Source organism: Octopus bimaculoides, chromosome 1 (assembly GCF_046866305.1).
Source record: "Octopus bimaculoides isolate indiv1 chromosome 1, ASM4686630v1, whole genome shotgun sequence".
NCBI classification, from domain to species: Eukaryota; Metazoa; Mollusca; class Cephalopoda; order Octopoda; family Octopodidae; genus Octopus; species Octopus bimaculoides.
In genome coordinates this window covers 130,125,309-130,148,181 of record NC_142928.1, presented here as the reverse complement: position 1 = coordinate 130,148,181, position 22,873 = coordinate 130,125,309, and the positions used below count along the sequence as shown (strand labels likewise).

The 22,873-nt window shown below is 35.7% G+C and overlaps 1 protein-coding gene across 4 annotated transcripts; it reads left to right on the top strand.

Annotated features, from left to right (window-relative positions):
- Positions 1–9,472: 9,472 nt before the first annotated feature.
- On the top strand, positions 9,473–22,129 carry LOC149137723 (uncharacterized). 4 transcript variants are annotated; one of them, XM_089358133.1, is made up of 5 exons: positions 9,473–9,554; positions 11,648–11,813; positions 16,114–16,191; positions 18,552–18,646; positions 20,758–22,129. In XM_089358133.1, the coding sequence occupies exons 2-5, from the start codon at positions 11,750–11,752 to the stop codon at positions 20,947–20,949; spliced, it is 429 nt and encodes a 142-aa protein (XP_089214259.1). In that variant the 5' UTR covers positions 9,473–9,554; positions 11,648–11,749; the 3' UTR covers positions 20,950–22,129. The 4 variants fall into 4 exon arrangements, with proteins under 4 accessions (XP_089214259.1, XP_089214278.1, XP_089214268.1 ...); XM_089358152.1 differs by lacking the exon at positions 9,473–9,554 and adding an exon at positions 10,842–11,081; XM_089358142.1 differs by lacking the exon at positions 9,473–9,554 and adding an exon at positions 10,844–11,116.
- Positions 22,130–22,873: the final 744 nt, after the last annotated feature.

The following is a 22,873-nucleotide window of genomic DNA, read 5'->3' as shown; positions in this document are numbered from 1 at the left end:
TGTGTGTGTTGTGTGTGTGTGTGTGTGTGTGTGTGTACAAAGGTTGTGTGTGTACAAAGGTTGTGTTTGTATGTACAAAGGCAACAAGAATCTGTGTATATGTATGTGTACAAAGGCAATATGATTGCATGTGTGTGTGTGTGTGTGTGAGTGAGTAAAAAAGCAACATAAGTGTATGTGAGTGTGTGTACAAATGCAATATGGTTTTGATGTCAATTTAGATGAATCTGGGAAACTTCTGGCTGACAATGCCTTTTATTAAAAAACTCCAGAGGAAAAATATATCATTTCATATTTATTATGCAGGCATTATTAATGGCTGGCTTTGACAGCATTTCCATATGTGAATACTGAATAGCATTTGTTAGTTGTGCATAAAAAATAGCTTTGGAAAAGAATCACAGATTGGAGAAAGGAAAAGGAAAATTTTGCCTGCTAGTGTAGAAATGCGAAATTATAGATGGTTTCCAGTTGAGTGCCAAAGAGTTCCAGACTAGTTCTCTGCATGAATTGCAATGTTGTTTACAATACAGAACCAGTGTATTGGGATAGTTTTTAGAGATGAGAAACTTTCAATGATGATGAAAGGTATTATGGATAATATTAGTCTTTTAAAAATGTTAGCAATATGGAATCCTGAAGATTATATTTTGAAGGAATATAAAATAAAAATTTATCTAAAATGTTTGAAATAGTAAGGTGTTTCACATGACTTTTCCTTTTATTTTCATTTTTTGTTTGCTAGAGAGACATCAATCTTCAGTGTTGTAGCAAAATTACTAAGTAATACAAGGGTCATGCTGTGACTGCTATTTCTTGCAGGTCAAGTTACTACATGGAACCCTACCCCTGCCTTAGATGTACAAGCTTCACCAGCAGCTGAAACCAAATCAGAGAATCTGCTCAATCAAAACTTACTTCATAGTAGTACTTCTGTGAATAAATAATTGTGTATAGTGTTTGAAGCAAAATTTAAAGAAAAATTGAATATCAATGAGAAAAATGAGAGATATAGTTAAAAGACAGAGGTTTAAATGACTGAAGTCTTGCCAGAAAGTTTAAAGAAGTGAATCAGTTATCATGGGGTAGAAAACTACTTTTGAGAAAATATAGTATAATAGATGAAGGAGATTTATAAATTAGATACAATAATAGAAAACAGACAGACAAAACATCTCTAACCAGAGAAATGAAAATACCAGATGTAAAATTTTACTTCACAATTGGATCAAGTACAAAATCAGAAAATCATTTAGGACTTAAATATTTCTTAGCTCTCAAGAAGAAGTCAAATATTCTTGTTGCTTTGGAGCTGCTGAGAATACAAAGTTTCTAAAAGCGGTCAAATAAAGATGGTGACTCTGTGTATAATGAAGAATAGTAATTTAAAGAAGGGATCTTGGAATTAGATCTTTAAAACGTCAGCAAACTTTTCTTTGACAATCAAATTGAAATGTATGAGTTAGGCATAATCAGGGGACCATACTTCACTTGTACATATTTTTTTCACATGGTTTCTATGGCTGGATGCACTTTCTAATATCAACAACTCTACAGAAAGTACAACACTCAAAAAGAATTAATGGTAACATTGCACAGGAATTTTTCTAAGTTGTAGTAAAGATTCTGGATAAACACTTGACAGTGTTTTGCGCTATTAACATCAGGTGACCCAATGTAACAAATATATGCAGTTCAGATGTCAATTCTACAAAAGTTTGATTCTTTGTCTCCAATCGTTGGTGGTGGCAGTTGTCTCTTCATAGGAATGCAACATTCTTAAACTGATGGATGCTGCCAAATGTAATAAATATACGAAGCTGTTTGTATGCTAGCATCATCAAATGTGACAGACATATGTTATTGATAGATGATTATTTAAACTTTGTGGGACAGTGTGATATGCACCAAATAAATAAACAGAAGGAAAAAGGTTATTTCGTACAGATTATATTTTTCCATCTATTCATCATTAGGAACAGTATACAAAGGCTGTAACAATCTGCTGTTCTACAGTGGTGAAGGGATGTTAGTGGTGTGAAAAGCAGCCATGCACCTCCAACTAAGTGTCAGGCAGAAAAGAGAGACAGGCATGCTAGACAGAAAATGACATGCTGCATCAAAAAGTGAAAACAAACTGTCCTAAAATATTGAGTTTGTAAGAAAGTAATTTCGTTTTTCGTAAATAGAGATATGATTTTTTTGCCTGACTTTTGTTAATGTTATGATTTTTTCCTTTTACTTTTAGCTTATTTTAGAAGATTACTTTTGAAGCAATTACTTTTAGCTTACTTTTGAAGTCATTACTTTTAGTTTACTTTAGAAGCAAATTGTGCATAATTTTGTTTACAGCTGTTAGTTCAGTGTCAATTTTAACATGGAGTGCAAAAACGAACATTTTTGCTATATTTTGTTTGTTTTATTTCCGTAAAGGCAAGAAAGCTGATAAGTGTCACAAAGAGATATGCAAAGTTTATGCTGTTGATTGCTTAACAGATTGCACATGTCAGAAATGGTTTAAAACTTCCGTTCTGGAGATTTTTCACTCAAAGATGACCAACATTCTGGTTGACCTACTGAAGTTGATGATGATAGAATCAAAGCCATAATTAAATCTTATTGTCATACAACTGTGTGAGAGATTGCAGAGAGGTTAAGTGTATCACACACAACAATTGAAAACCACTTAAAATGTCTTGGACTCATTAAGAAACTTGATATTTGGATTCCACATAAATTGGAAGAGATTCACTTCACACAACGAATCAATATTTGCAATATGCATCTCAAACGCAATGAAATCGACTTTTTTTTAAACGAATCATCACTGGTGATGAAAAACGGATTGTCTACAATAACATCAATTGAAAATGATCAGAATCCAAGCGTAACTAACCAGCACAAACCACATTGAAAGTTGAATTGCATCAAAAAAAGGTCATGCTGTCAGTTTGGTGGGATTACAAAAGGTGTTGTGTATTTTGAACTGCTTCCAAGGAACCAAGTGATCAATTCAGATGTTTACTGTCAACAACTAATGAAACTGGAGGAAGCAATTAAAGGAAAATGGCCAGAATTGGCAAATCATAAAGGAATCATGTTCCACCATGACAATGCTAGACTACACATATCTTTGCCAACTTCTGAAAAATTATTGGAGCTTGGTTGGGAAGTGATGTTACATCCACCATATAGCCCTGACATTGCACCATCAGATTACCATTTATTTTGAAGTTTGCAAAATTCTTTGAATGGTAAAACTGTCAATAATGATGATGACCTGAAATCGCACTTGCTTCAATTTTTGGCTGATAAGGACCAGAAGTTCTATGAGTTCAGAATCATCAAATTGCCAGAAAGATGGCAAAAGGCCATCAAACAAAATGGAAAATATATAATTGATTAAAGTTCATTCTTTGTATGAAAATGAAAGACTAAAAAACCGAAATTACTTTCTTGCTAACCCAATATTTGGAGAGAGAGAGTACACTCCTCCAACATGGTGTCGGGTGAAAGAAAGAAGTGCTCCTTCGGCAAAGTGCTGAATGAAAGAATAAGATGTGCGATGTCTGAAAGCTGGATGTAGGTTGAAGAACAAAAGAAGGTTAATCTATTTAACTTTATTGAACTGAATTTAAACTACAATATTAAGTTAAAGAGTACAACTAATCTTAAGTATGACAGTTGATCCATGAATTTCTTAGTGCTAATACTGAGAACAGCGGAAAGGAGCTTACAAAAAATCTAGACTAAGGTTTTGATTCCTGGTTAAGAATCCAAGAAATGAGCTATTTCGAAGTACACTAGTATTGTGCTGGTTAGACACTAAAATGCATCCAATGTAGTGTTCTTATAATCTTTTAGTTAGATCCATCATGTATTGTGATTACATTCATGATTAACATGAACAAAGTACAGTTTTTTTTCAAATGTTAACAGAAGAAATAATTACTTTTCTGAAAAATGATGGCCTTATGTATGGCATTTCACTTTGTTCTGGTACTGGTGAAGATAATGAAGCTTAAGGAAGACCTGTATCGTGTAGATGAATTCATAAGAAATTGTTTCCCAAGGACAACCATCTGATGTGCAAGTATTGAACTCATGTATTATTTAACATATGACATGATGAGTATGAATTGCCTTCTGGAAAGAACTTGTAAAAACTAACAGTTCCTTTTCCGAGCTGAGATTCAAAACTGGATATAAGGACTCTCGCTCGTCTGATCCACCACTAGTCAAACAGGCGCGAAAGAAATTTCTTTGTCCTGTCAAAAAGTGATGGATGGATTTCTCTTTGACCTATGACCTGAGCTGTGTCATTTAAGGTTCAAGTGGACAGGAGGTGACCTACATAGATAGAAATTACTCCTGTGGTATGTCTGTCCTTCTAGCTGTCATGACCATTATAAATACAGTCAGACATACGACAGAGAGGAGATAGCCATCATCAGGTGAACAGTCAAGAGACAAGCAGACAGCTAGCAGTTAACTTGCACCAGTCAAGCAGACAACACAGAACCACATATTCAGCATGAATGACCCAACACAATAGCAGTTGCAGAACATAAATAGACACAACTAAATGACCAATGCACACACAGACACAAAACATGCCCGGTTCTACCTCATCACATCAACACAATATTTCCCCTGTTTATTTTCTATTTTGCCAGCTCAAAGCAGTTTTCTGATGTATACAACATGCAAATGCAAGTGTCGCTTAAATAAATTATTTAAATTACAATCTGACGCTTTCCCATTGTTTTACTTTGATGTCATTCACATGCCTATTTCATCTGCTACCTCAGCAACATCTTTTGCTACATCATCCTGCTACAAACTACTACTGTAATATAAGTACAGAGCATTTTATTCCAAATCTTAATCAAATCGGTAGAGTTGGTGTTACCATTTGAAGTGATGAGAGTACATTTGAACAATTATTTAAATAAATGATATCTGTCTATCATGTATGTTTAAAAAATGTTAACATTTATTTTCCGCCTATGTAAATATTTTTACTTTTTGATCTAGAAAACACCTACATCTGACAAGATAAGTGTAATGAAAGTGACGCAAAGATGTACACACAATGTGTAACGTCATGTGTTTGAGATGTATGATGTAACAAATATGCATAGTAATGGCTGCACCCTGTGATATATCATACTTTACATGGTGTCAGAAGAGGGATTGAATAAGCACCTGAATGAATCAGATAAGAAGCCCAAATGAGTTTAATCTCAAAGTGAACACAATTGAGAACTGGAAATGGTAGCTACAAAGGTTTGAACTTTACCTTATGGCTAGCGGAATCGCAGCTAAATCAAAGAGTGTGAAGTGTGCTAATCTAATACACGTGGCGGGAGAGGCTGAAGTTCATGTATATAACTCTTTTGAGTGGAGTGAGGAAGCGGATAGCAAGAATTACAACAAAGTGAAGCAAAATTTTCAGGAATTCTGTAAACCTAAGAAAAATCTGATGATTGAGAGACATGCATTTTTCACACGATCTCAGAACCCAGATGAGACAATTGATCAGTATGTGACAGATTTAAAGGGTAAATTTAGAGCTTGTGAGTTTGGGACATTGAATGATGGGCTCATTAAAGACAGAATTATTTGTAGAATTCTTAGTGATATTGAGAGAACATGATCTTGATTTGGAAAAACAAAACTGTACATATGTGTAGCGCTACAGAAATCAGTGCACAACAATTGAAAGTTCTTGATGATGAACAGTCAACCATATTTAAAGAAATCAATGCCATGAATGCCAGTAGAAGTCGAAGAAGAAAGTATGAATCTAGAGGTAGAACAAAAGAATACCCTCAGTGTAGACAGTGTGATTACAAACATGCTAAAGACAAGTGTTCAGCTGCAGGAGAAGTTTGTGACAAATGCAGTGGTAGCATCATTTTGCCAGCATGTGTAAAACTAGAATACCATCTAGGCATGACAGACAAGACACAAGAGAGAGGAAACACAAAAATGTTGACAATTCTGAAGAAATTGAATTATTCATTGGACAGATGACCACCAATGAAGATAATGAAGACTGGTATGAGACTTTATCAATCAACAAGAGACCAGTGAAAGTCAAACTGGATACAGGTGCACATTGCAATATCATTTCCAATTCACTGTTTGACAGTTTGAATTTGAAGAATAAGGAACTGTCAAGATCAAAACTTGTGTCATACTTCAAAGAAAAGCAATTCACATTTTAACAGATAGAACTATCAGTATCAAGTAAAATCAATGGCATTTTGAATGAAGTACTATTCGAGGCTGTGGTGGAAAACTGCCCAAGTATACAGGGAAAAAACCTGTGAGAAATTGAAGTTGGTACGAGTTCACAACAGACATACAGACATACTGGGAGAATATCCAGAGCTGTTCAAAGGACTTGGATGCATGCCGGGAGAACACCACATAGAATTAGTGGACAAAATCATACCTGTGGTACACCCACTGAGAAAAGTGTCTGCTACTTTGATGGACAAAGTGCAAGCAGAACTTGATCGAATGACCAAGCTTGGAGTTGTCGTCAAAGAGACTCAACCCACAAACTGGTTAATAGCATGGTGGCAGTAGTGAAACCAAACAAGATTGGAATTTGTATAAACCCAAAAGATCTCAATCATGCCATAAAAACAGAACATTATCCCATGAGAACTGTTGAAATTATATCATGAATGCCAGGTGCCAAGCTGTTCACCATTCTTGACAGAGTCTGGATTTTGACAGATGGGACTTCATGAAAGCAGTTCCAAATTGTGTACCATCAATACCCCATTTGATAGATACTGATTCACTCAGCTACCTTTCAGAGTGAAGTCAGCACTGGAGGTATTTCAGAGAACAATGTCACAGATTCTAGAAGGTTTATCAGGCACAGAATGTGTTGTTGATGACATTTTGGTGTGGGGTACAGGTGTCAAGCAACATGATGAAAGACTGCATACCATTCTGAACAGAATGCTGTTAAGTGGCCTGAAATTGAAAGCGAAGAAATGCAATTTGAGAATGATGGAGGTTGCATATGTAGGGTGTCTTCTCACTGACAAGAGCTGAAGCCAGATCCTGAAAAGGTGAAAGCTATCCAAGAAATACTGGAGCCTGAAAACAAAACAAATCTGATGAGATTCCTTGGTATGATACAGTATCTGGGAAAGTTCATGCCAAATCTCTCCAGTGTAGTTGCAGCTCTACAAGAGTTATTGCCGAAGGACATTGCATGGCACTGGGAAGAAAGGCAGCAAACATGTTTCAAGAATTTGAAACAAAGAGTGACAAAGACTCCAGTACTTTGATGTTACAAAGCCAGTAACATTATCAGTGGATGCAAGCTCCAAAGGGCTAGGAGCAATGCTAATGCAAGGTGACAAGTTTGTAGTGTTCGCTTCAAGGTCACTGACAAGTGTACAAAAGAAGTATGTGCAAATTGAGAAAGAGATGCTAGGTATCCTGCATAAATGTGAGAAGTTTCATCAGTACATCTATGGGAAAACAGTTCAAGTAGAAACTGATCACAAGCCCCTTGAAATCATATTTCAGAAACTCTTGTGTAGAGCTACCCAGAAGTTGCAGAGAATGTTGCTGCGTCTGCAGAAGTATGATCTTCAAGTTACCTACAGATCAAGTAAAGAACTGATGTTGCAGACACCTTGAGCTGGGCATATCTTCAAGCCTGTAATGATTGGTTTGATGAAACCGAGTGTGATGTGGACCTAATATCACAACTGCCAATAGCCTCAGGAAAGCTGAGCGAATTCAGGATTGCCACAGTAAATGACCCACAACTGCAACAGCTGAAATCAGTGATTCTGTGCGGATGGCCAGAAAACAGAAAGGATGTTCCAGCAATTGCAAGAGACTACTGGAATATTCAAGATGAACTGACTGTTGTTGATGACCTCATCTTCAAAGCTAACAAAGTTGTAATTCTTGCAACACTACAAAATATTGAACAGAATTCATGATGCGTGGAGTGACAAAGTGCATACACATCATCATCGTCGTTTAACATCTGCTTTCCATGCTAGCATGGGTTGGACGATTTGACTGAGGACTGGTGAAACCAGATGGCTACACCAGGCTCCAATCTGATTTGGCAGAGTTTCTACAGCTGGATGCCCTTCCTAACGCCAACCACTCAGAGAGTGTACAGGGTGCTTTTACGTGCCACTGGCACGAAAGCCAGTCAGGCAGTACTGGCAACAGCCATGCTCAAAATGGTGTATTTTATGTGCCACCCGCACAAGAGCCAGTCCAGGGGCACTGGCAACGATCTCGCTCGAAAGTCCTTAGACATGCCGCGGGCACAAGTGCCAGAAAGGTGATGCTGGGCACAGGTGCCATCACAATTTCGCTTTCGCTTGCAGAGCCAAAAATGTTATCTTCTGGCTAGGAATGGCTGTAAAAATTGAAGAGTTTGATCACGGTGTTCTGTGTGCAATGAGAACAGAAAGAGTAATCCGAAACAACCGTTGAAGGGCCATAAAATTCCTGATTCACCGTGGGCCAAAGCTGGAGCCGATTTGTTTGTGTACAAGAATCCTGATTACCTGGTGTGTGGACTATTTCTCTAATTACCCTGAAATTGTGAAATTGTCTGACCTACCAAGTAAAACAACAATCACAGCAGTGAAATCTGTCTTTGCCAGACAGCATCCCAGTTGAGTTTGTGACAGATAACGGACTGCAATTTATGAATGCAAAGTTCCATAACTTTGGTCTAAAATGAGACTTCAAACATGCGGTTGAATAAACCACAATGCATAACAATATATTTAATGACCTTGCAAGGGTGGTGGGTAAAGAAACTCAGTAGGATTTGAACACAAAACATCAAAGGATGTACTTAAACATTATTAGGCATTTAATACTCTACTGTTTCTCTGCTACTTATATGAGTAATAATCCAATAAGGTTTTAGTTTCCTTTCTTGACTTCTAAGTGAACTGACACCCATATGATTATGTATCCTGCAAAAAGGCATGATGAAATATGGCACCGGATTTAGATTGAAAACCTGTAAGATAATAATAGCCTTTGCATTTTATCCATTAGGTCATTTTTAGGTCAGCCTGACACTGCAAGTATGTTGTTTTGACTGTGCAATCTGTACGTTTTAGCATTGTCGTTCTAGCCCTTTCTAAACAATCACATACGATTCATCCCAAAGAATCAACCTTTGAGTTTTACTTCCACTAGCGAAAGTTCCATACCAATTTAACTTTATGCGGCATTCCTGTTAGCTTATGTGCAGGCTAAGTAGGAAGACAGAATAAAGGTGCTTTGGTAAAATTACTTTGAAGAAGATCGTCGGTTTCCGCAAAATTACGGTATGAGTACCGTTACTGTCAAACTGGAGCACGTGCTTTTGTTTACATTTGAAGAAGATCGTCAGTTTCCGTAATTTTTTTTATATATATGTGGAGTGGTGGGAGGGTATCTTTTCAAGTCAGCGTAAAAGCGAGACAGAGAGAAAGGGATTGGATCGGGGAAGTTTTTTCTAAGTTGGCGTTCCGTCTGTGTGTGTCTGTGTGAGTGCTACAATTTTGTTCCTGCTGCTAACTTTTTCTTTCTCTCAGTTTATTTTTTTATGTTTGTTAGCGATTTTATGATCAGATTCATAGATACGTTTTTATTTAATTTTTTTTCGTTTATATTATTTGTCATGAAATGTATTATATAAATACAGGCCCGTAATTCAATTCTTGTTAGTATGAATCAGGAAGCCTTTGGATGTAGAGACATTTGGAACTTAAAATCTTTCATTTTATTTTTGTTTTGCACACACACGCCTGTACACACAAACACAGACTCACAAGCACACACACACACACACACAAGCACACATACACTCTCTCTCTCACACGCACGCACATCAATTCTTCCGATTCACACCAACTTCAAAAGAACTTCCCTCATACAATCGCTCTCTCTCTGTCTCTTTCGCTTTCAAAAGATCCCATTTCCTCCCAAACCCATATGGAAAAAAATAATAAAATTTTACGGAAGTCGACGATCATCTTCACAAATGTAAATAAACACACGTGGTTTGTAACTAGCAGTCGTGTGTTGTAACGAAAGATCGCCAATTTATCAATTAGCCTTTTTTACTAGTTTTTCAACCTCATATGTTAAACACTTTGGTCAAATAGTTAATTGTTCAAATGTTCAGTATTGTTAGTGTTGTCATTTCTTTTCTGTTTTTTTTTTTTTTTTGTCAAATAATTATTTCATCGCATTGTTGCAATCTCTTCAGTGACACGTCTCTCTACTTCTATTTCTTTTGAACTTATGTTCCGGCGTTGGGATTCGTCTGAGATCTGTCTGAGATGAGTATGTAAGTGTGTAAGATAAGTATGTTTGCATGTGTGTGTGTTTATACATAAGTGTATGCATCCGTATGTGTGTGTTTTTTAAATACTATGTCATTTTTCATATACATAAGATAGTGGTTTTGGTCTTCTTGCTTTCTTCACAAACGCACACATTCATCCATATAACATTTCTCTCAAAGACAGTTAAACCGTCTTCTTTGATAAATGTTGAATAAATTGATATCTATCTGTGCGTGAGCATGAACATGCGTATGTGTGCGCGTGTCCATGTGTGTATGGGCGTGTGTCTGTGTTTGTGTGTATGTGTGTGTGTATGTTTGTGTGTATGTTTGCATTCATATATGTGTGTATGTTTGCATTCATGTGTGTGAGTTCCTGTGTGTGTGTGTATACTTCTGTATGCATGTTTCCGTATGAGTGTGTCTGTGTGGGCCTGAGGCATATCTGTGTCCTTATTTGTCTTTGCATGTGCGTGTGTGTGTGTTCGTGTGTGCATCCATAGGTCTTCGTAAGGCCTCTGCTTAATGAGAGTATTTACTATTCAAAACTGGTCGTGTTTTGTTTATCCAGACTGACTCTCGTATCTGTTGTAGCGATTTATCGTCCGGGTTTCTAGACAGGATTTCTATGCTAATTCGGTTCAGCACACCACCATGTTATTTTTAATAAAAAACAAATGAAGAGCCTAACATATATCCAGGTCAAATTATTCATGCATCCCAAGTATGAAAGCAATTAGTGAAGTTTTCTCATGAAAAGTGAATACACACACATCTCTATTTTATATATTAGATTATATTTGATAGTAAGCTTAAAATAACAGAGGATTAGTCTCATGGCATAATGCCTGGCTTAAGAGTTCATAGGATATGTAATATGTGAGCCATTTCCTTCAAACAATGCCTCTGTTTCCTAATACACTGTAGCCGTTTCTTTTGTAAATTTGAGGAATGAGAAATTAGATGAAGAAAGAGCAAAAGTGAACGTGAAAGGCTAAAATCTATATCGAATTCTTTTTTAAAAATGCTGTTCAAATCTATTTTTGTATTCCTTTTCCATTTATACAATTGTATCGCCGCTCTACATACCTATACAGGTCACCTTTTGTGTACCGTTGCCGACCCCCCTCTTCTCTACTTAATCACAAACCACCTCCATGACAATCCCACCGTCTGATTCACTACTGCCTGCTCCTCCAGCTCCACCTCCACAATGTAATGCTACATATTACCCCTTCTCCGTTGCCACCACCACTGTTAACCACAAATGCTTCCCCACTTTTGTCACAGTCTTTCGACGCTGTCACTATCGTGCTTGAAGTCAGAGACACACACATTAAAGAGAGAGGAGAAAGCTTCCGAGAGCATAAAACAGACGTTCTAACCAGCAATATGCCTGAAAGAAGAATCCTGGTCGCTTTAGACGGCAGTGAACATGCTGAGTATTGTTTACAATGTAAGTTTACAATTCTTTTCTACTCTAGGCACAAGGCCCGAAATTGTTTTTGGGGGTGGGGTGCCAGTCGATTAGGTCGACCCAGTGCGCAACTGGTACGGTCCAAATGGACTATATGTAATCTGAACCTTTCCCCCCTTATTTTATTATTTTTTTTCGGGATCCCACGTTTTAGGCTATGGAGATTCCGATTCTGAAAAAAATTTTTCAAAAATCTCAATTTCAAAATTTTGATCCCCCCCCCCCGGTTTTTATATAGATCCACAGGGTAAACCTAACCTTAACACAAACCCTAACCCTAACCCTAACCCTGACCCTAACCCTGACCCTAACCTTAACCCTAACCCTGACCCTAAACCTAACTCTAAACCTAACCCTAACACTAGTTTTGTGAGATTTGGCTGTTATTTCTAGCATGTAAATAGCCTGCTTGGTGGGGGGAGGGATTGAAATTTTTCAAACAATTTTTTTTCAGAATCGGAATCTCCATAGCCTAAAACGTGGGATTCTGTAAAAAAAAATTAATAAATAAGGGGGGGGGGGGGAAGGTTCAGATTACATATAGTCTGTCTCCGCCACTGGTACTTAATTGAAAGGCAAAGTCAACCTCAGTGGAATTTGAACTCAGAATGTAAAGACAGACAGAATAGCGATAAGCATTTCACTCGGCGTTTCTGCCAGCTCGCAGTTTACAATTAACATGCTAACGTTTCTTATTTCTTTACTGCCCACAAGGGGCCACACACAGAGGGGACAAATAAGGACAGACAAACGGATTAAATCGATTAGATCGACTCCAGTGCGTAACTGGTACTTATTTAATCGACCCCGAAAGGATGAAAGGCAAAGTCGACCTCGGGGGAATTTGAACTCAGAACGTAACGGCAGACGAAATACCGCTAAGCATTTCGCCCGGTATGCTAACGTTTCTGCCAGCTCGCAGTTTACAATTAACAACGCTTACAATTATTTTTATTTTTGACGAAGGTAAAGCATGTGCACACCACCCAGTTCCGCTTTTTTTTTTTTCCAAAATTTCTTCGGATTTCTGGTTTTGATATAGGAGAATACGATTTTGTCCAAAAATCACATTTCCAAAGTTTTAATTTCCCCCTCCTCACCCCAATTTCTTAATTTTTATCTTTTTTTCGAATTTGTTTAATCTACGCAGAAAAATAGAGTGATTACAAATCTGGGAAGTTTTTTTTTTAATTTTAATTTTTCTTAAAGAATCAATCAGTGCTCCTTCCCCACCTCGCCAACCCATCACCTCCCCACTTTCAAAAAGCTAAAAACTCCGAATGTTTCACTTTTGTCTGTTGTTTTACACATGTGTAGAATTCTACTGAAATATCAGACATCAAAAATATCAGACCACCACCAGAAAACCTGACATGCTAGAAAAACAGCTAAACAACATTTCTGGAAAAACTTCCCCGCTTTCAAAAAAGCTAAAAGTGAAACATGCAGAATTTTAGCATTTTGAAAGTAGGGAGGCGATGGGTGGAGGTCAAGGAAGGAGATTCCAGTGTTTCTTTAAGAAAAATTAAAATTTAAAAAAATAGATTCATAATCTCTGTATCTATGTGGATTACATCTGTAATTGATGTGGATTACAAAAAAAAATTTCGAAAATGTTAAAAATTAAAAAATTGAGGTGGGGAGGGTAGAAATTAAAATGGCCACAGTTAAATGACCGGAACAAATAAGAGAATATATAAGATTTATATCAAATTTCTTTTTAGCTTGTACCATTGTTCTCTTTCTTATTTATTTCTCACAGATAATGACCTATATACATTTTAGTTGTTTAGGTTTGTATGTGAATGGTATCACGTCTGAAATACCTGTTTTAGTTTTAATCTACTTGTTATTAGTTCTTGTTTGTGTATGTCTCTTCAAAAGTGTAGTTGTGGGAGAGTAATGCTTTAGAAAAATTGCCACTAAGCTCCTGAAAATTGTTTGAATGTTCTTATTTAGGCATAACTACAAATGTGTACTCCCACCAACTTTGTTGCCTCATAACTTCCAGAAAAATGGATATTTTTAACAAAATTTTCAACAAATACCGCTTAGATGCTATGGATTCAGAGCATATAGGGATTTATGGGAAAGAATTTTTCTGAGGGGTGGGGAGAGGAGTTTCGGAAAATTTTTTTCACAATTTCTATTTTCGCTTTTTGTTGAACACAATATTTTAATCATTTACAAATATTTTTAAGCGAATGGGATTTCAAAAATGTAAGCATGTATATTTTAGCGTTTTTTAAACAGACACTATTTTAATGTTTTTTAAAATTATTTCCAAGTAAATACCATTACAAAAAATTTTTTTGGTATACTTTAAAATATTCTAAAGTGAAAATGACTTTAAAAATACAGTAGGTATTTTGTAAAAGACCGTTCATAACCTCAGTGTGAAATAGTTTTTTCAAGTGCATTCAATATATCTCCCTTCCAAAGATTTGGCTGCTATTTCTAGCACACCCTGTTACCAGGTAACAGCTATTTGCGATAAAGGACCCGAAATACCTGTTATGTGGTAGCAGGATGTGCAAGAAATAGCAGCCAAATCTTTCCAACCCACGAAACAAAACTCTGTTGCTGGAAAACTCAGAGTTTCCCGGTGATCCAACAGTTCACGGGTAGTCTAGTAGCATATCAATGTATTTATGGGGAGAAAAATATTGAAAAATATCAATGCTTTCGAGAGTGAGAAAGAAATGAGGAGGGTTGTTTTAGGATTTGCTAGAAAAAACAGCCAAATCTCCCTTAAATCATTCACTTTTTCCTCTGAAAATATTAACAATTTTTAAAATATTTTCTTTACCGAAAAGGCTCCTCCCATGGTTTTGTAGTGCCTCAAAAAATTGGCCAAAATCAGGAGTGGGATGATGAGAGGGGTGGGAGTTGTACAAAAAAATTTTCAGAACTTTTTTTTCATAAAATATACCCCACCAACTGAACATTTCAAAGGCTGTGGTTAAAGAAAAATGGGAAAAATCCCTGTCAAAACGGGGTAGTTCCAACTTATTTGATCTTCATGATCTGAAATTCCACTTTTTCAAAACTCGTCTCCCCACTCCCTCAGAAAAAATTTACCCCACAAATTTCTTTATAATCGTAATCTATGCCGTTTGAAAGGCATTTGAAATTGTATAAAATTTCAGTAAAAGATATCCATTTTCTTAAAAGTTATGAGGGAAGAAAGCCGGATTGTGTGAATTTTCCGAAACTCTTCTCCCCACCCTCTCGGAAAATTCTTTCCCATAAATCCCTATATACTCTGAATCCATAGTATCTAAGCAGAATTTGTTGAAAATTTTGTTAAAAAGTATACATTTTTCTGGAAGTTATGAGGAACAAAGTCGATGTTATGCCCTTATTTAATCAATATTTGTTGTAAGTTTTAAGAAGAGATATTTGGTGACATATTTTGCTTGGGAATCTTTTTACTGTTCACAGTAGTGACAAGATTCTGTAATTATGTAATATTGAATACAGATATGATAGATCTTGAAATATTTAGATTTTATTTCCTCCTTGAATGACATAATTTATCATTTTGATAATGTAGGAATGATATTAATATCCACTTCAAAAACTACCCTGAATTGGGACTTGGGAACATCTTTGTGAAAATATCCCATTCTTGACATAAAATCATTAGTGACCCCAACTTTTATATTAATCTAACCTGCTCTGTTCATCATTCCTCAAACAAAAATTCTATCAAATTGAAACTGAATCCTGGCAAGTTTCTTCATATAATTTCTGGCAATCTTCATACATCAAGACATTTTTCCTGATAATCAAACAAATCTTTACTCAAATGAACTATAAAATAAAACATGCAATATGGATTTTATTAAGTGGTGGCCAGAGATCACTGCTGCTTAATCTTATCCATGATATATTTTAAAAAGTTAGAGTGTTTGAGAACCAACAATAAAGCATTTCATCTTTCTTAAGATGGATGTGTTTGTGTGTGTTGAAAGTGTGTATTTTCTTCATATTTGTGTTTCTCCTTGGTTGCATATTTGTGTAATGCCCTTTTGAGCTCTGCGTTTGAAAAAGTTTTACATGCTTGTAGCTCATGAGTTATGCTGAATATGGAGGTGTAAACTTCAATAGCATGATGTTTTCATGAAGTGACCAGTAACAATTACAAAGAATTATTAGATAATACAGGCCAGGCTGCTCATTAACATCTATGTTGATGATAATATTGATTTATCCCTTAATTTGCTTCTTTTTTTTTTTTTTAATAATTCATTGCATTTCTTCTCTTCTATTACAGGGACTATTGAAAATGTATTAAAAGATAATGATTATTTGATCTGTGCTCACTGTCCTGAGCCTATCCCTCTAACAACAGGTGAGTAGTGATTTCTTTCTTTTTTTCTCTTTTACTCTTTTCAGCCGTATGGCTGTGATCCCACTTTGTAATTAACTTGTTGGGGAACCAATTTACTAAGTAAAATAACTCTTATCTAAGACACGAGTATTACAGTTGCCTGCTTTGTCTCTCTTGATAAACCATATACAATTCGTGTGAAAGAAAATACACCTATAGCACAACACTCTTCCTACTCATTGAATAACTTACAGCTGAAAAAAAAATCAGAAGAATCAGACCTCTAGAAATATGACTTTTCATGGCCATTACATAGCTATGACAGTGCTATCATTGTTTACCAAAGGTTGGTTGTTCCATCTTTAAGACAAGAAAAGTATATCATTCTGAATAGTATCCAGACTCACTACTAAGTAGAGATATGTTCCACATTATGTTACTGCTTGTATATCTATATAGTAAAGCTATCATATATGCAAACAGTCAAGACTGTTCTGACAAAAACATCAAATCAAAAGCAAAAGCTCTTTTTCATTAATTTGTTATAACCTATAGCTCAGCCGTGTGTTGTGGTCTATGTCTGTTAGATCTTTGTTCCACCTTTGAACTACTCAAGTCATACCTAGTAAATGCAACAACTCTCCTTTATCATCTATACTGTGCTTCTCCTCCCTTGGCTCCTATGAAGTACTTGTTCCAATAGTTTCTCCAACTTTTTGAATTCTTCTTCACCCATATTCCACACCACCATCATCTAGCAAAATAATCTGTAGCTGTTCAAACTTGAACATTGACTGGATAAACTGCAATAGTCTGGCATTGGTTGCAAGCATTTTGTGCACTGTATCTCAGCTTCAGACTAAATTTTGTGCGTCTGTGTATAAAAAAGTTAGGATAAGCCAATATTCTGCTTATTATTGTGTGTTAACTATTCAAAGATGCATTTGAAGTGGTCTGTATATGTCTTGTTGAGTCAATTAATACTTTCTTTTTAAAGTAACTTGCTTTAAATTTGCAGTTTACTCAATGCATTTTAAAATAAAATAGAAAAGCTTTTCAAAAACTAATTTTTTATATGTACATTCCATACATCAAAATTGATTAGCCTAATTATTAAACATATAGTTTTCTTTCCAAATTAATGGAGAACTGGATGTAATTGTGTAACTATACATATTAGGGTTTCTCTACTGGGGATACCATTCTTCTTGAGAGTATGGAAACCAAAGGGTGGCAGTATGAGACATAGTCTATAGTATTACTCATTTCTCATGGTTATCCACATGTGACATAAAACCAAGTTATTAACATCTTTTGAAGTCGTAGTGACACTGAATAGAACTGATTATGATGATTTTGATAGTTTAGCAACACACATCTTGGAACATATAGGGTAATCCTTTAGGGATTTTGAATTATAAAACGTCAAGGAACTATGATCTAAATAATCTGCATTTAATTGTAATATATAGTCTTGGTATCTTTTATCCTTTCCTTCTAAAGTCTGCTTGAAATGAAATTATTTGTTATATATGTGGGAGGGGTAGACCCAGGAAGATGTGGGATGGAGTGGTGAGAAAGGATCTACAGACATTGGGATCCACAGAGGGTTGACAGGGGACCAAGACACCTGGCAGTTTGCTGTGCTTGAAAAGATGCATCAAGCTAAGTTAGCATAGTTGCCCTTGCATACAGGCTTGTCTCCTGCAACCCTCTCCAACTGAGCATCTCTAATCTTGTGGGATTGTAGGAGCTGGTGCTGCACAAAAGCACCCAGCACACTCTGTAAAGTGGTTGGCATTAGGAAGGGCATCCGGTCAGAGAAACCATGCCAAAACAGACACAGAGCCTGAACAGCCCTTCAACAGGTCAGCTCTTGTCAAACCATCCAACTCATGCCAGCATAGAAAACAGACATCTTAAGAGTTTGTATTGATTATGCATCACCCTTTATTTATTAATTACAGTATGTTTGTCTTAGAATGCTGAATAATATTATGGATAAAATACGATGACCATTGTAATACTCATACATAGATAGTTCACACAGATGACATGAATAATGAAATAGCAATTATTACAATTCATTGGGTATTTTTATTTATAAAAATCTTAGTTTACACACACTAACATCCTTGCTTGTTCTCATATGTCAACAATTATAGTCAAGGAGTTTTTTTTTCAGGGCCTTTGACACTGGTCAAAGGAAGTTAATCTCAAACTGGTGACCTAGTTTAAATGCATACAACAAATTGGATTCTGCTGAAAGCCCTCAAGATACAAAGTAGTACTAAACTAGATATCAGGTGAAATCTGCCACCCAACTCTAATTTCTTCTCCTAAAATATATATGTATATATTTTTTTCTCTTTTTGAAATAGGTGACTCTGTTGCAATTAGTAAACAGTTTAAAGTAATTGAAGATGGTGTGCAAAACCTCATTGCCAAATTTGCTGAAATTCTGAAGAAAAGCTCTGTAAGTTCTCAACTAAATACTTTTAGGAAGAATAAATAATATTGATCGAGAGGGATAGTTAACTAGTATTAATTACTATTGTCAGACTTAACTGGTTACATGATTGCTGCTGTTTACTGCTTGTGATCATTTTACATTAAAAAATGAAGACTCAACAACATTCTTATCAAAGTATAAAGACTCCCTTCAGTCATGAATGACCATGGGATTGCACCTAGAAAGTTACCCTCCAAGGCACAAGTCCAGGCAAGGTTCTTAATGGAAAACCTGCAGTTGTCCTTGCTTACCAGCCTCCCTTCTCCATGCCATTGATGTTATCCAAGGGAATGGCAAAGACTGATAAAGCTTGGCACTAGTGATGTTGCAGCTCATTTCTACAACTGAGTGAACTGGTGCAATGTGAAATAAAGTGTTATGCTCAAAAACACAACACACAGCCTGGTTCAGGATTCAAACTCACTACCTCATGATTGTGGGCCTGATACCCTATCCACTGACCCATGCGCCTTCACTCTCTCTATACCAAAGTATAATTTTTTATATAAACAGTATTGACTCTTAGTTCATGTTCTGTACTATGTTTGAGTTCAGTTCATGTTAGGACAAACTTCACCTTTCTTCTCTTTAGTTACTGCTCAAAGTATTTCAGAGATACTATTATATACAATATTATACCATACTACACTGATTCATTTCACACTACATACTGTACTACACCTTATTCTACTGTATCACGATACCCTAACATGCCATGCTATTATACGCCATAGTTTATCATACACAAAACAATGAGGGGATATCTACATAGTTGGCCTGCTATTTCTAGGTAGAACACATTGGAAAGTCTAGTACCAGTTGAATAATAGACCTGATGTTCTGGCTGGAATACCTTTGATAATAAGTCTGCTCAATCAATACCAGCCTGGGGCTAAATAACATAATATACTAATCCACAGTGAATAAGCAAAACACACAGATTGAGTATGTGTGATCAATAGTGTTTACAACACTAGCACTGCTTCTAATTCATATTTGAATTCATTCTTACATATGCATCATTGTGGCATACCAGCAAATGGTTTTTACACTATTTGTATTGTCATAGACTGGCAATTCATTGTATAAATCATATTACATCAACACCTGTCTGCCACAACAGAATTGAGATCCTAAAACCAAGGTGCTATGTAAAAAGCTTTGGTGTGGGTACTGGTGCCACATAAAAAGCACTGGTCCTGGTGCCATGTTGAAAGCACTGGTGATGGTACCACATAAAAAAACACTCAGTATACTTTGTGGAGTGGTTGGCACTTGGAAAGGCATCCAGCCATAGAAACCAAGCCAAAACTGACTATGAAACCTGATGTGGCCCCTGGCCTTGCCACTTCCTGTCAAGTCATCCAACCCATGCCAGTATGGAAAATGGACATTAAAGGTTGATGATGATGATTCTCAACTACACCACAAGGCAACAAGGGAGTTTCTTGTAAAGTGAATGCAGTAAGTAAAAAAATTTCAGTGACTATGCACTTGTGTATTGTTCAACTTTGACTACAGATGGGAGAAGCCAAACATAACATGAGGGGCTGTTGAAATAGTAAGTTTTGTGTTGGGCCTGTAGTCTCACAGGCCAATGACTTGGGCCTAGACAGATATGCAAAATAAATGCAAAATATAGTTGTTTACCTCAATTTGCCATATGTTTGCATCAGTGCATTAATTATAAGTCTCTCCCCTATTTCAGAGATTTCCAAAATTGTGTGCCATCACACTTTGGTATGTCGCTGATAATATCCTAGTGTGTTTTGAAATTAAGTCAAATTTGGTTAATTCTTATGAATGTTTTTGACTATGAATTAAGTGACTGATGTCACATGAAATGATATTTGTTTATTTATTAATTTCCTTAGTTTCATAATGCCAACAACATTTAATTAATGCACTGCAAAATATTTTATTTTTAAAAAGTATATCGCTAACGTGAAAAGTTTTTAAGCTCTGCTCTATTTTGTGAACTTTTTTTTCATGCCCTTCCATCTTTTCGAATAACTAGATTTCTCTTTAAGCATTAACATCTCAGTTATATTTCTCTTTATCTCATTATGTTCCAGATTAAAGGCAAAGTTCTAAGACTCACTGGCAAACCCAAGGAAGCAATTATTGCTGCTTCAAAAGAAGAGAAAGCAAACATAATTGTAACTGGTACCCGAGGGCTTGGAGTTGTAGGCCGTACTATACTGGGCAGTGTTAGTGACTATGTGGCCCATAATTCTGCAATTCCAGTTATTATTGTCCGCAAATAGTAATCAGCGACATTCCTCTTTTCTATTTTCTTTTACTTTTTTAATCTTTTATAGTACTAAGTAAACTCTCTTTATACAACAATGCTTGTTACTTAAACCAGAAGAAAGTCTTGCAGTGTTTTCTGTCTGCTGCTTCTTAATTTCTTTAAAATCTTATTTTACTTAGTATTCACAGAATAGTTTTGATAATTAGCATATGCAGCCATGGATTTCATAACATTTTACTCGTTATTTTAAAACTTTTTAAATTAATCGAGTTTATCTGTTTCTATTTGTTAAAGTAAAAATAATTTTTTAAGGGAGTGTTTATATATATATATATATATATATCTTTGAAACAAGTTGTCTCGCCTGTCTATAACTTTCAGGTGTGTTAACACCTGACACTTAGATGGAGTCATCCCCACCACGCTAAACTGCAGCCTACTATCAAACAAGAAAGACACATGCATTTAGTATGTGCGGTCAATAATATTTACAACACTTGCGCTGCTTCTAATTCATATTTGAATTCATTCTTTCATACACATCATCGTGGCATACCAGCAAATGGTTTTTATACTATTTGTATATTGTCATAGATTAGCAATTCTTTTCCCCTCTGATTTGGTTCAGGTATGTGATGTTGATAAGTCACAAAAGCGGTGAAATCTCAATTTCCATTGCTCCTGAATGGAATTTGGGGTGTGTTATTTTGCCTGTCTATGACTTTCAGGTGTTTTAACATCTGGCACTTCGAGGGAGTCATCCCTACTGGTGAACAGGCAATGCACACACTGAGTATGTGTGGTTGATAATGTTTACAACATTAGCACCACTAATATACATGTATATATATTCAACTGCAGTCTTCTATATCATTGTAACAAGTGTATAACAATAATTTTTTTAACATTTTCTTAACTTTCCTTTGGTTTTTTTTTTTTTTTTACATATCTAATTATACTCTCATATGTTTAACAGAAAATCTTAATATCTCTTTGTGAGCAAGCATTTTTACGAAAGTTTCCAATAACTATTACCAAGATGGAGAGATGATTTCAAGAGTTATCATCCTGCTGAACAGATATCAAAACCTTCATTTGAATTCTATGAATCCATTGCTAGAAATATAGTTTTTACAATAGTTTTTTTTTTTTTATTGTTCAATAAAAGATAATAAAAATTTTAATAAATTGCATGTTTTGTTTTCTTTTTACTTATAGAAGATTTGTTTTTAATTTCATTGAAATGAAGATAGGATATCAAACATGAAATGTTTATTAATACCATCACAATTTACCAAACTCTCAACTGACTTTTTCATTGATGAATATTTCTTTTCTAGTTAATTTTTTTTCTCTCTTCTGCACATACTTCATTCACAAAACCCTCAAGCTATGACAACTCTTTGGGGTTTTTTGTCAATTATTTCTTTATTTGCGTATCTGTGGAGCAAACTGTGAAATTTGGAGACATCAAAGATGTTTATGGATAGCAGAACAGAGGCATAAAATTTAGATAAGAGAATAATTATCTATTTCTTCATCACTATTCATCAAAATGTTAATTAACTTTTTACGTTGACAAATATTTCTTCTCTTTGTTTCCCACTCACTCTTAATATTTCAGGCTATGAAGACATGCTGTCCCAACTAGTAAATATGTCTGCTCAGTGACAAGATGGGTCCCCTCCATATCTTACTTGCCATTAATGTAATTATTCCAGTTATCCTGACAATGAGAGTAAGAGATTCCTATATGATAGTCCCCACAGTCCTGAATACTGTGCCCTTTGTTGTCCAGCTCAATGGTGGTTGACCTAGAACTAAGCACCTATGACTTATAAAGTTCTCCTCACTTCTATGAACACTGTGAGTACCTCTAGGAACATAATGGAGAAACATGGCTCTTCAGCTGTAGTGAAGGCAATCTGACTAGAGAG